The sequence below is a fragment of the Haliotis rufescens genome, unplaced genomic scaffold (assembly GCF_023055435.1).
Source record: "Haliotis rufescens isolate VD_foot unplaced genomic scaffold, xgHalRufe1.0.p SCAF_99, whole genome shotgun sequence".
Lineage (NCBI taxonomy): Eukaryota > Metazoa > Mollusca > Gastropoda > Lepetellida > Haliotidae > Haliotis > Haliotis rufescens.
The window spans coordinates 771,276-785,973 of NW_025964393.1; the positions used below are offsets into that span (position 1 = coordinate 771,276).

The 14,698-nt window shown below is 44.6% G+C and overlaps 1 protein-coding gene across 5 annotated transcripts in view; it reads right to left on the reverse strand.

The window, feature by feature from the left end:
- Nucleotides 1–14,698, reverse strand: part of LOC124120294 (protein CASP-like) — a 136,192-nt gene that overhangs the window by 43,937 nt on the left and 77,557 nt on the right. For all 5 annotated transcript variants that reach the window (XM_048391788.1, XM_046483089.2, XM_046483090.2 and 2 more), the window contains 2 exons: nt 3,979–4,027; nt 3,638–3,808 (listed from right to left, as the gene is read on the reverse strand). In XM_048391788.1, coding sequence (XP_048247745.1) covers nt 3,638–3,808; nt 3,979–4,027 — 220 coding nt within the window. The remainder of the gene's footprint in view (nt 1–3,637; nt 3,809–3,978; nt 4,028–14,698) is intronic.

The window sequence follows — 14,698 nt, forward strand, 5'->3', positions numbered from 1 at the left end:
CCAAAGTGACAAAATTATGCCTAGGGTCAAAAATAAAATAAGTGCATACTCATGTAAGACGTTGAAAGAAGGAAAAGTGTAATACTTAGTACCCTGAGACAATCTTGCATTAAGTTGGCTGTCGCTCCACATTCTACATTCTAGTCGGGAGTACCTTTAGGATTTTCACACTACATTCTGGATGGAGGTACCTGGGGGTCAGCTTGTCTACATTCTAGTTGGAGATACCTAGAGTCTGCTTGTCTACATTCTAGTTGGAGGTACCCATACGGTCAGCTTGTCTACATTCTAGTTGGAGGTACCTAGAGTCAGCTTGTCTACATTCTAGATGGAGGTACCTGGGGGTCAGCTTGTCTACATTCTAGTTGGAGGTACCCATACGGTCAGCTTGTCTACATTCTAGTTGGAGGTACCTGGGGGTCAGCTTGTCTACATTCTAGTTGGAGGTAACTGGGGGTCAGCTTGTCTACATTCTAGATGGGGGTACCTCCAGTCTGCTTATCTACATTCTAGTTGCAGGTACCTGGGGGTCAGCTTGTCTACATTCTAGATGGGGGTACCTCGAGTCTGCTTGTCTACATTCTAGTTGGAGGTACCTGGGGGTCAGCTTGTCTACATTCTAGATGGAGGTACCTTGGGGTCAGCTTGTCTACATTCTAGATGGAGGTACCCCTAGAGTCAGCTTGTCTACATTCTAGTTGGAGGTACCTGGGGGTCAGCTTGTCTACATTCTAGTTGGAGGTAACTGGGGGTCAGCTTGTCTACATTCTGGATGGGGGTACCTAGGGGTCAGCTTGTCTACATTCTGGATGGGGGTACCTAGAGTCTGCTTGTCTACATTCTAGTTGGAGGTACCTTGGGGTCAACTGGTCTACATTCTAGATGGGGGTACCTCGAGTCAGCTTGTCTACATTCTAGATGGGGGTACCTAGAGTCAGCTTGTCTACATTCTAGATGGGGGTACCCCTAGAGTCAGCTTGTCTACATTCTAGTTGGAGGTACCTGGGGGTCAGCTTGTCTACATTCTAGATGGAGGGTACCTAGAGTCAGCTTGTCTACATTCTAGATGGAGGTACCTAGAGTCAGCTTGTCTACATTTTAGATGGAGGTACCTGGGGGTCAGCTTGTCTACATTGTAGATGGGGGTACCTCGAGTCAGCTTGTCTACATTCTGGATGGGAGTACCTAGAGTCAGCTTATCTACATTCTAGATGGAGGTACCTGGGGGTCAGCTTGTCGACATTCTAGTTGGAGGTACCTGGGGGTCAGCTTGTCTACATTCTAGATGGAGGTACCTGGGGGTCAGCTTGTCTACATTCTAGATGGAGGTACCTAGAGTCAGCTTGTCTACATTCTAGATGGGGGTACCTCGAGTCAGCTTGTCTACATTCTGGATGGGGGTACCTAGAGTCAGCTTGTCTACATTCTGGATGGGGGTACCTAGAGTCAGCTTGTCTACATTCTAGATGGAGGTACCCCTAGAGTCAGCTTGTCTACATTCTAGATGGAGGTACCCCTAGAGTCAGCTTGTCTACATTCTAGATGGAGGTACCCCTAGAGTCAGCTTGTCTACATTCTAGATGGAGGTACCCATACGGTCAGCTTGTCTACATTCTAGTTGGAGGTACCTAGAGTCAGCTTGTCTACATTCTAGATGGAGGTACCTAGAGTCAGCTTGTCTACATTTTAGATGGAGGTACCTGGGGGTCAGCTTGTCTACATTGTAGATGGGGGTACCTCGAGTCAGCTTGTCTACATTCTGGATGGGAGTACCTAGAGTCAGCTTATCTACATTCTAGATGGAGGTACCTGGGGGTCAGCTTGTCGACATTCTAGTTGGAGGTACCTGGGGGTCAGCTTGTCTACATTCTAGATGGAGGTACCTGGGGGTCAGCTTGTCTACATTCTAGATGGAGGTACCTAGAGTCAGCTTGTCTACATTCTAGATGGGGGTACCTCGAGTCAGCTTGTCTACATTCTGGATGGGGGTACCTAGAGTCAGCTTGTCTACATTCTGGATGGGGGTACCTAGAGTCAGCTTGTCTACATTCTAGATGGAGGTACCCCTAGAGTCAGCTTGTCTACATTCTAGATGGAGGTACCCCTAGAGTCAGCTTGTCTACATTCTAGATGGAGGTACCCCTAGAGTCAGCTTGTCTACATTCTAGATGGAGGTACCCATACGGTCAGCTTGTCTACATTCTAGTTGGAGGTACCCATACGGTCAGCTTGTCTACATTCTAGTTGGAGGTACCTGGGGGTCAGCTTGTCTACATTCTAGATGGAGGTACCCATACGGTCAGCTTGTCTACATTCTAGTTGGAGGTACCTGGGGGTCAGCTTGTCTACATTCTATTTGGAGGTACCTAGAGTCAGCTTGTCTACATTCTAGATGGGGGGAACCTCGAGTCAGCTTGTCTACATTCTGGATGGGGGTACCTAGAGTCAGCTTGTCTACATTCTAGATGGGGGTACCTCGAGTCAGCTTGTCTACATTCTGGATGGGGGTACCTAGAGTCAGCTTGTCTACATTCTGGATGGGGGTACCTAGAGTCAGCTTGTCTACATTCTAGATGGAGGTACCCCTAGAGTCAGCTTGTCTACATTCTAGATGGAGGTACCCCTAGAGTCAGCTTGTCTACATTCTAGATGGAGGTACCCCTAGAGTCAGCTTGTCTACATTCTAGATGGAGGTACCCATACGGTCAGCTTGTCTACATTCTAGTTGGAGGTACCTGGGGGTCAGCTTGTCTACATTCTAGATGGAGGTACCCATACGGTCAGCTTGTCTACATTCTAGTTGGAGGTACCTGGGGGTCAGCTTGTCTACATTCTATTTGGAGGTACCTAGAGTCAGCTTGTCTACATTCTAGATGGGGGTACCTAGAGTCAGCTTGTCTACATTCTAGATGGGGGTACCTAGAGTCAGCTTGTCTACATTCTAGATGGGGGTACCTGGGGGTCAGCTTGTCTACATTCTAGATGGGGGTACCTAGAGTCAGCTTGTCTACATTCTAGATGGGGGTACCCCTAGAGTCAGCTTGTCTACATTCTAGTTGGAGGTACCTGGGGGTCAGCTTGTCTACATTCTAGATGGAGGGTACCTAGAGTCAGCTTGTCTACATTCTAGATTGAGGTACCTAGAGTCAGCTTGTCTACATTTTAGATGGAGGTACCCCTAGAGTCAGCTTGTCTACATTCTAGTTGGAGGTACCTGGGGGTCAGCTTGTCTACATTCTAGATGGTGGTACCTGGGGGTCAACTTGTCTACATTCTAGATGGAGGTACCCATACGGTCAGCTTGTCTACATTCTAGTTGGAGGTACCTGGGGGTCAGCTTGTCTACATTCTAGATGGAGGTACCCATACGGTCAGCTTGTCTACATTCTAGTTGGAGGTACCTGGGGGTCAGCTTGTCTACATTCTATTTTGAGGTACCTAGAGTCAGCTTGTCTACATTCTTTTTGGAGGTACCTAGAGTCAGCTTGTCTACATTCTAGATGGTGGTACCCTTAGGATTCTACATACTACATTAAGTTTGTCTACACCTTCTTGAGCAAGCTTGTCTACACCCTACATCCATGGACGCTACATGTCTAGATTGGGTACCACTACAGCCAGGTATCAGTCTACACACCTCCTTCTCCTTGGCAGCAAGCTCCACCTCCAAGTTGGATCTCTTCAGGATGTCAATGGCCTGCTCCATGTCAGGTGCAGTCTGCATGTGCTCGGCCTGTGCTAGGTTCTGATTGGCCGATGCCAGATGTGTCTTCAATGTCTCCACGTTTCGTTCTGCTGCCGCAGCACGCTACAAGATAAAATAATGATGAACATCATTATTAAAAAATAACCCCAAAATATCAAAACAACATTTTTTAAAAATGCCCCACAAAATATCAAAACAAAACAGTTGATTTAACTAAAAGAAAAATTACGTATTTAAAATGTGCCTCATTTACGAAATTCAAACGGACTTACCTCATTGGCTCGTTCAAGATCTGCCATTACCATGTCCATCTCATCCGACCTGAAAGATTGCATAATAGTATGAAGATAAACTGTTTGATAGAGAGGACCAAGAACTCTCCTTCACTGGAGACAGAAACATTGTGTTTGCTAATCCATCAACCCTAACAAGTATATAATCAATATGACATGGTATTTATCCCTCTGTCGCAAATTAATTTTAATCATACAATCAATTACCCTTATCCGCAAGTTGAATATTTCAAATAATACAAATAAACACAATTTCGTCATCAAATCAAATCCTCTGATAGATAGCAATGAAATCATCCTTTCGTCAATTTTGTGTAAAATCCTGGGATCAAGAGATGAGAGATTGTGTCGATTTCCAGCCATAATGTTACAGTCGACCAATCACAGCTTGGCTCACGCCTTGAAATCATTGATTTATTGATCTTTGGGATCGATACCTGATCAGATGGCGTCAATCACTTCATACCTTGTTAACTGGTTGCCTAGCAACAGAAGGTATCTGGTAATGTCTAAATACAGATTGATGCAGGCTGGGCAGTCAGGGAAACATCAGATCCCAACTGTTTAACGTTTGTTGAATAATGGATATTGTCAATTAATCTCCTACAAATATTGATACTCACATCATTTATTTCAAGATCAATACCGTCAAGAATCAATATCAAGTGAAGGATGGAACCTTAAGTTGCAGCATCTATCTGTTCTACAGTAATATTGATCTCGACTCTCATTCCTGCTTTCAGTTAAGATATACTCGCAACATTCCACAAGTAAACCAACACTGACATAGAATTCAAAACAGTAACTGCACATGAATAAACTTCGGAAATGCTCAAATTGCAAACAGGGCATTGAGGTGAGTTACTGGTGTCAGCCCTATACGAGAAATACACATTGTATGCCCATACTGTCTTGTCAATGTAAGACACTCTCATACAACAGGAAATCTCAGGCAATTGTTTAAAGGTTGCAAGTATGATTACTGTAAGTTACACAGTTCAATAGCTGTATGTTGACAAAGAGTGTGGTGCTCCCGAGCTATGAGCAAGAGCCCACAGCCTGCAGCTCTGACAGCCATATGCATCAATCAGGCGTCGATAATGTCCGCTAATAAGATAAAACCATTGTACATGTTTGCACAACAGATTTCCCCAACAGGTTACAATTTATTACAGGCTTGTTAAACATCGCCAGTGGGTGCTGTGATGATTTTAATCTTTAATTCAACTTGACAAATTATTCACGATATGCTATCACTAAAAATCAATAATCAAAAAGCGTTGCAAGGAAAATAGCTTTGATCGGCGTGAAATTGTTTCTTGTCAAAAGCTGACATTTTTCCATCACACTGCCCTCAGCAAACAGTGTGTGTGTCTTCAATTCACACAACAACCTATAACCTCCATTGTGTTTGTTATGCGGTTTTTAAACCGAAGGACTTTCAGGATAAAAAATCATGAACGTTGTTGAACCACGTAGCGTTCTTTTATTTTGCATTAGCAGTTAAAACTGCCATAATGGCCACCACTCCCCTGGGATTGCTTTGGCTGCGATAGAAAAAAGTTAAGTGCTTATGATGACGACCTGTACACTGTGTAGTGGGTCTGTCTACCAGATCTCAACTGGACAGACACACGAACCCCATACAGTCAGAATGTTGTGGCTTGTGTCAGTTTGATCATGAACGTAGATCAACAAGGGGGGGAAGAAATAAACCGATGGGGTTCACAGTATTTATTCTCAATGACTCCTCCCAGTGTTCACAGTATTTATTCTCCCTAACCCCTCCCACTGTTCACAGTATTTATTCTCCCTAACCCCTCCCACTGTTCACAGTATTTATTCTCCCTAACCCCTCCCACTGTTCACAGTATTTATTCTCAATGACTCCTCCCATTGTTCACAGTATTTATTCTCCCTAACCCCTCCCACTGTTCACAGTATTTATTCTCCCTAACCCCTCCCACTGTTCACAGTATTTATTCTCAATGACTCCTCCCACTGTTCACAGTATTTATTCTCAATGACCACTCCCATTGATCACAGTATTTATTCTCCCTAACCCCTCCCACTGTTCACAGTATTTATTCTCAATGACTCCTCCCACTGTTCACAGTATTTATTCTCAATGACCACTCCCACTGTTCACAGTATTTATTCTCAATGACCACTCCCACTGTTCACAGTATTTATTCTCAATGACTCCTCCCACTGTTCACAGTATTTATTCTCAATGACCACTCCCACTGTTCACAGTATTTATTCTCCCTAACCCCTCCCATTGTTCACAGTATTTATTCTGCATGACCCCTCCCATTGTTCACTGTATTTAGTCTCCCTAACCCCTCCCATTGTTCACAGTATTTAGTCTCCCTGACCCCTCCGACTGTTCACATGATTTATTCTGCATGACCCCTCCCATTGTTCACAGTATTTAGTCTCCCTGACCCCTCCCACTGTTCACAGTATTCATTCTCCCTAACCCCTCCCACTGTTCACAGTATTTATTCTGCCTGACCCTTCCAAATGTTCACAGTATTTTTTATTCTGCATGACCCCTCCCATTGTTCACATTATTCATTCTCCCTGACCCCTCCCACTGTTCACAGTATTTATTCATCATGACCCCTCCCACTGTTCACAGATTTATTCTCCAGGCCCCCTCCAAGTGTTCACAGTATTTATTCGTCATGACCCTTTCCCAGTGTTCACAGTATTTATTCTCCATTACCCCTTCCCAGTGTTCACAGATTTATTCGTCATGACCCCCTCCCAGTGTTCACAGTATTTAGTCTCCCTGACCCCTCCCACTGTTCACAGTATTCATTCTCCCTGACCCCTCCCACTGTTCACAGTATTCATTCTCCCTGACCCCTCCCACTGTTCACAGTATTCATTCTCCCTGACCCCTCCCACTGTTCACAGTAATTCATTCTCCCTGACCCCTCCCACTGTTCACAGTATTTATTCGTCATGACCCCCTCCCAGTGTTCACAGATTTATTCTCCAGGCCCCCTCCAAGTGTTCACAGTATTTATTCGTCATGACCCTTTCCCAGTGTTCACTGTATTTATTCTCCATTACCCCTTCCCAGTGTTCACAGATTTTTATCGTCATGACCCCCTCCCAGTGTTCACAGTATTTATTCTCTATGACCCCCTCCCAGTGTTCACAGTATTTATTCTCCCTGATCCCTCCCACTGTTCACAGTATTTATTCGTCATGACCCCTTCCCAGTGTTCACAGTATTTATTCTCAAGCATGACCCCCTTTCTGATCCATCTTTCTGAAAGCCTGGCCATGTATACTCAAGTACATGACAAGTTTGATTCATGAAGAACTTCCTAAGAGCAGATAACATGATGATGATAACACTACACATCATTTCACCACACAGACACCAGTCTGCAGTTATCTGCTAGATGTTTAGTTCAGTAATGGGACTTCAATTCAACAGTTAATAAGTGTTGATACTTCTGAAGGTGCTCCGTGACTCTAGCGGGCATTGCAGGGCTATTGGTTCAACAAGTTGAGCATGCTGATGGTAGCAGGGCTGCAACTTTCATCCAATGGGAGTGCTTCCCTTGCTGTCAACATAATACACTATCTTCATAATTCAAACGAATAAAGACCCACAAAAAGTGGCCGTGATTTGGGCGTAGCAGGACTAACACTCTGTTCATTGTCTCATTCTGAATCTATTAATAATCACCTTGTGTCATTTTGATGTCATTATCCATTCCACACTATTAATCACAGGGTTGGCAGTTGACCTCTCGTGACGCGTGTCAAACTGCTGAAGGTGACTGAGATCTCAATGCTAATATATTACGTGGTAATTAGCCTGCCTTGCTGACATCGGTGGGGATAGCAACAACTACTGCCGCGGGCACAATCGTATTTAATATGAGAAAACACGCTAATCAAGAAGAGAGGTCAGTCACTGAAACAATTTACTGTTTGTGAATATAGGATAGCCATGGAGATAAGGAATTCCTGTACACAGATATAACAGTACATGGTTCTGTCACTGTCACAGACTAAAAACTGGAGCGGTTACCTGCAGATGATAGAAACAAAGACAAGTACAGGTAGCATTAGCCTGCAGATGATAAAACCACTAACCAGCAGATGAAGCATTAACTTGTAGAAGATAGAATCACTGCCTAGCTGATGAAGCATTAAGTAATAGAAGATAAAATCACTGACTAGCTGATGAAGCATTTACTTGTAGAATATAGAACCACTGAAGTGCAGATGAAGCATTAACTTGTAGAAGATAAACCCACTAACCAGCAGATGAAGCATTAACTTGTAGAAGATAAAATCACCGACTAGCTGTTGAAGCATTTAGTAATAGAAGATAAAATCACTGACTAGCTTATGAAGCATTAAGTAGAAGTTAGAATCACTGACTACAGGATGAAGCATTTACTTGTAGAAGATAGAACCACTGAAGTGCGGATGAAGCATTAACTTGTAGAAGATAAAATCACTGACTAGCTTATGAAGCATTAAGTAGAAGTTAGAATCACTGACTACAGAATGAAGCATTTACTTGTAGAAGATAGAACCACTGAAGTGCGGATGAAGCATTAAGTAATAGAAGATAAAATCACTGACTAGCTGATGAAGCATTAAGTAGAAGGTAGAATCACTGACCAGCAGATGAAGCATTAAGTAGAAGATAGAATCACTGACCATAGGATGAAGCATTAAGTAGAAGTTAGAATCACTGACTAGCTTATGAAGCATTAAGTAGAAGTTAGAATCACTCACTAGCTGATGTAGCATTAACTTGTAGAAGATAGAATTACTGACCAGCAGATGAAGCATTAAGTAGAAGTTAGAATCACTGACTACAGAATGAAGCATTAACTTGTAGAAGATAAAATCACTGACTAGCTGATGAAGCATTAAGAAGAAGTTAGAATCATTGACTACAGAATGAAGCATTTACTTGTAGAAGATAGAAGCGAAGACAAGTGGACCATAAGATAGAGTCACTGACTAGTGTTTGAATGCTGAATCTGTCAAGCAAAGAATCAAATACAAGTGGATGGAGCATGAACTTGCAGAGACAGAATCACCAACGAGTGATGAAGCATTAATTGTTAGATGACAGAATCAAAGACTAGTGGTAGCATCATAAACTTGTAAATGAATTGTAATTAATTGCAGACTTAAAACTGAAGCTATCCCTGCCCTGCTGTACACACAAATACTTGAACATTTAGTCTGCCGTACAAACTGCTGGAAATGAGACACTTATGGAATTCAATATTTAAATTGCCGTTATAAACATTGGGTAACATGTTGCATAAATCCACCTGCTCTATATGATGCAGTGAACTTGCTTCAATATCGTGCAAACCATTAAGTGTTGGTTGTCCGCGTGACACGGTAGACGCGAGACACTGTAGGTCAGTGCAGTTATTCAAGTCTAAGATATATATTCTGTGAAGTGACAGAGATGGACGGCTCATTGTTTAGTGCAGAGACATCATTTGTTTATTTGTGTGGATATGTCCATATTAATTTTTACCTGATGTGTTTACAACTGATACGGTATGCTTAAAGACATGGTTGCAGAGCTTTGTGCCTGAGGCGATGATGACAGAGTTGGGGGATGAGAGGGGAGAGGTGGGGGAGGGGAGATGGGATGTCTCAATGCTGGATAGGGGCCATGGGGATAGAGAGGAGGTGGAATGATTGTAAAAAAAAAGGCTAATGAGGGGAGTTGTGAAGTGGTGGTTACAAGGCCAGGGTTGTGGTTAGGGAAGTAGGGGCCATGTGAAGTGGTGGTTACAAGGCCAGGGTTGTGGTTAGGGAAGTAGGGGCCATGTGAAGTGGTGGTTACAAGGCCAGGGTTGTGGTTAGGGAAGTAGGGGCCATGTGAAGTGGTGGTTACAAGGCCTGGGTTGTAAGAGAAGTAGGGGCCATGTGAAGTGGTGGTTACAAGGCCAGGGTTGTGGTTAGGGAAGTAGGGGCCATGTGAAGTGGTGGTTACAAGGCCAGGGTTGTAAGGGAAGTAGGGGCCATGTGAAGTGGTGGTTACAAGGCCAGGGTTGTAAGGGAAGTAGGGGCCATGTGAACTGGTGGTTACAAGGCCAGGGTTGTGGTTAGGGAAGTAGGGGCCATGTGAAGTGGTGGTTACAAGGCCAGGGTTGTAAGAGAAGTAGGGGCCATGTGAACTGGTGGTTACAAGGCCAGGGTTGTAAGGGAAGTAGGGGCCATGTGAAGTGGTGGTTACAAGGCCAGGGTTGTAAGAGAAGTAGGGGCCATGTGAAGTGATGGTTACAAAGCCAGGGTTGTAAGGGAAGTAGGGGCCATGTGAAGTGGTGGTTACAAGGCCAGGGTTGTAAGGGAAGTAGGGGCCATGTGAAGTGGTGGTTACAAGGCCAGGGTTGTAAGGGAAGTAGGGGCCATGTGAAGTGGTGGTTACAAGGCCAGGGTTGTAAGGGAAGAAGGGGCCATGTGAAGTGGTGGTTACAAGGCCAGGGTTGTGGTTAGGGAAGTAGGGGCCATGTGAAGTGGTGGTTACAAGGCCAGGGTTGTGGTTAGGGAAGTAGGGGCCACGTGAAGCGGTGGTTACAAGGCCAGGGTTGTGGTTAGGGAAGTAGGGGCCATGTAAAGTGGTGGTTACAAGGCCAGGGTTGTGGTTAGGGAAGTAGGGGCCATGTAAAGTGGTGGTTACAAGGCCAGGGTTGTGGTTAGGGAAGTAGGGGCCATGTAAAGTGGTGGTTACAAGGCCAGGGTTGTGGTTAGGGAAGTAGGGGCCATGTAAAGTGGTGGTTACAAGGCCAGGGTTGTGGTTAGGGAAGTAGGGGCCATGTGAAGTGGTGGTTACAAGGCCAGGCTTCTGGATAGGGAAGTAGGGGCCATGTGAAGTGGTGGTTACAAGGCCAGGGTTGTGGTTAGGGAAGTAGGGGCCATGTGAAGTGGTGGTTACAAGGCCAGGGTTGTAATGGAAGTAGGGGCCATGTGAAGTGGTGGTTACAAGGCCAGGGTTGTGGTTAGGGAAGTAGGGGCCATGTGAAGTGGTGGTTACAAGGCCAGGGTTGTAAGGGAAGTAGGGGCCATGTGAAGTGGTGGTTACAAGGCCAGGGTTGTAAGGGAAGTAGGGGCCATGTGAAGTGGTGGTTACAAGGCCAGGGTTGTAAGGGAAGTAGGGGCCATGTGAAGTGGTGGTTACAAGGCCAGGGTTGTAAGGGAAGTAGGGGCCATGTGAAGTGGTGGTTACAAGGCCAGGGTTGTGGTTAGGGAAGTAGGGGCCATGTGAAGTGGTGGTTACAAGGCCAGGGTTGTAAGGGAAGTAGGGGCCACGTGAAGTGGTGGTTACAAGGCCAGGGTTGTGGTTAGGGAAGTAGGGGCCACGTGAAGCGGTGGTTACAAGGCCAGGGTTGTGGTTAGGGAAGTAGGGGCCACGTGAAGTGGTGGTTACAAGGCCAGGGTTGTAAGGGAAGTAGGGGCCATGTGAAGTGGTGGTTACAAGGCCAGGGTTGTGGTTAGGGAAGTAGGGGCCATGTGAAGTGGTGGTTACAAGGCCAGGGTTGTGGTTAGGGAAGTAGGGGCCACGTGAAGCGGTGGTTACAAGGCCAGGGTTGTGGTTAGGGAAGTAGGGGCCATGTAAAGTGGTGGTTACAAGGCCAGGGTTGTGGTTAGGGAAGTAGGGGCCATGTAAAGTGGTGGTTACAAGGCCAGGCTTCTGGTTAGGGAAGTAGGGGCCATGTGAAGTGGTGGTTACAAGGCCAGGGTTGTAAGGGAAGTAGGGGCCATGTGAAGTGGTGGTTAAAAGGCCTGGGTTGTAAGAGAAGTAGGGGCCATGTGAAGTGGTGGTTACAAGGCCAAGCTTCTGGTAAGAGAAGTAGGGGCCATGTGAAGTGGTGGTTAAAAGGCCAGGGTTGTAAGAGAAGTAGGGGCCATGTGAAGTGGTGGTTACAAGGCCAGGGTTGTAAGGGAAGTAGGGGCCATGTGAAGTGGTGGTTACAAGGCCTGGGTTGTAAGAGAAGTAGGGGCCATGTGAAGTGGAGGTTACAAGGCATGGGTTGACGTTTGGGAAGAAGGGGTAGAATCACTTATGTGAAGTGGTGGTAAGACTGAGGTTGTGGTTAGGGAAAATTGGGTGGAGCAGTGAGTTAAGAGCAGTGGGTGTGGCGACTTGGTATGACAAATTAAGGGAATCATCCTCTCTGGAATCATGCAGATATTCAAATATTAACCTCCACCACAAGAACTTTACCTTCTCTCATTGCCCTACCAGGGTCATTCTAATGTCTTTGTTTTCACCCATTAAAGCTCCCACCAAGTCATCACCAGCAACACTGTATTTATGGCTGCCAAACTCATGCAGGAAGACAATAAATCCTCACTCCACAATTCGTAGATAATAAGTCTGTTGTCCATGCAGAAGAATGTGGTCATGTGAGGGGGATGGGATGGGGCTGGGGGATGGATGTGGTTTGGGGGGGGAGCTGGTCGCAGGGGAGACAAATCCATCACTGTGATGCATTCACATATGTCTCCAGATCGTCTTGTTCTCTCTCTCCAGCTTGCGGATTATAAACGGGATGTATATAGACAACTAATGACAGGATGTTAGCAGCATTCCACAGTAGGAGAGCCCTCTTACATAACACACCTATACCTCCTCCAACAGCTTGATTAATTGATAGCCTTATGTACCAACATCTTGATTAATTCAGGTCCTTATCAAACAGCATCTTGATGGATGGCTTAATATCTCAGCCCTGGTTGTGGCCGATGAAAAACTGTCAAGGGGAAGAATGTTATATATCGGACTGACCTGCATAACAAGTCACAATAGGTACACATACATGAGCCAAGCTTTCATCTTCAACAGAATTACAACACAAACACACAGTATTCCCAAACTCCAACCGTAACCATCAATATAAGTCAATTCAGATTCCTAAGTCAAGTTAGCCTTGGCTTTGAGTAAATATCTCACAAGGGTATGATGAAAATGACACCAAATAACATTTTAAAAGAGAATTATGATGACGTCACGCTATTGTTGTAGTTGATTATGACCAGGAATTCACTGTCCATTTGGAACAACAATTAAACAAGTCAAACTCACACTACTATAGGTCATTAGGCAAAATTATGGAGAAATAATATATTAATCATATTGTTTAAATTGAGGAAATCACTTGAATCTGCTGATTCCGGAAGTAGGATTCAGGGCTTGTCGATTCTACTTCCGGAATAGACATATTCAAGCGACTTACATACATGAGTGTTAGAGGTGCTGGCTTTTCTGTTGTAGTGGTTGACCAGTATTTGAGTCCAGGGGCCTATTGAGCTTTGATTCTTAACATTAGGGCCACGAAAAGGGCCCATGACTTTCATTATATTTTTTCAACCACTGTATATGATTTAATTAATTGATTGATAACAAAGTAATGCATGTTTGTGTGTTTGTTTCTAGTTTCTGGGATGAGAATGACGTTTAACCACTGGCCCGAAAATACAGATACTTGTTAATTGTGTAACCTGGGACTGCAGTGCTGACACAATTCCTTGACCAGACAGACGACACCACAGAGGTAGCCATATTTGTCACATCCCCGGCAGGTACAGAATAGAAAGGTATTTCCACACGGCTACCAGACATCCCCCGCCCCTCCCCGTCTCCCTTCCCCCCGCCACCCATCTGAAGGATCAATACTAGATTCTAAGTGTATGATGACAGAGGATGGACAGTATTGTTCCAGCAGATACAACTCGACGTGTATCTCTACACAAAACATTATTGACTGTAAACTGAGATTCTGCAATCAATACCAAATTTCTTCAAGGACTGGCTCGATCAATAGCCCAGCAAGAAAAACACAAGAGCATTTTGTTTCAGTTTGCCCCTATTATGGGGTGTACCTAGCCTGAAAAAGATATATTGCCGATCGAACTAGTCAATACATTCCTTCTGAGGCTGTAATCTCAGCTACGAGGTAAGTGCTTCGCAAGGCCACACAGACCAGTGATTCAGAGAGTGACACCTTGTCAAAAGACAGTCGCACAAAAGGAGACAGAGAACCTTGTTTACCGATGTTTCCCTGCGATCGTGTATTGATGCTTTTATTTGGCTAATGGATCAGGGAACGGGCACTATCGAGAACGCTGATGTATGTTCAGAAACAAATTGATGTTTGCGAAAGAAAGTGAAACATTACACAAAGCCGGGCCACCACGGCACAGCATTGATAGATATTTCATAGGGAATGCTAAGAACATGGGAGAGTGGATGTCTAGGACGGACACAGATTGCAGGACATACAATATATTACACTCCATACAACATTCACAAATCAATAATAGGTAATATTCCATACAGCTTGAACTAAGACCAACATTGTCAGCTTAGTAGGGACAGCCTTCTGTTGTTGATCCTCGGTCTTTTCTCTTACACAGCAGTCAAATGTACCACTGGTAATCAATATTTGATTCATTCTCAGAACATGCTTATTCATTGATGATGATGATGTGGCCGGATTGTGGTAGATGCTGTTGAGGTGGCTGCTCAGAAGTGTGTGAGTGAGGGAGCAGGAAAACAGGTGTGTTTTGAGCAAAACAATTTTACATCTAGTTTTCAGTAGATTTGGTACTATTTTTCAGTATTTAATACATATTGGCTGTCATAGTTTTACATATTAGTCAAAAGGAAATGTTACTGGTC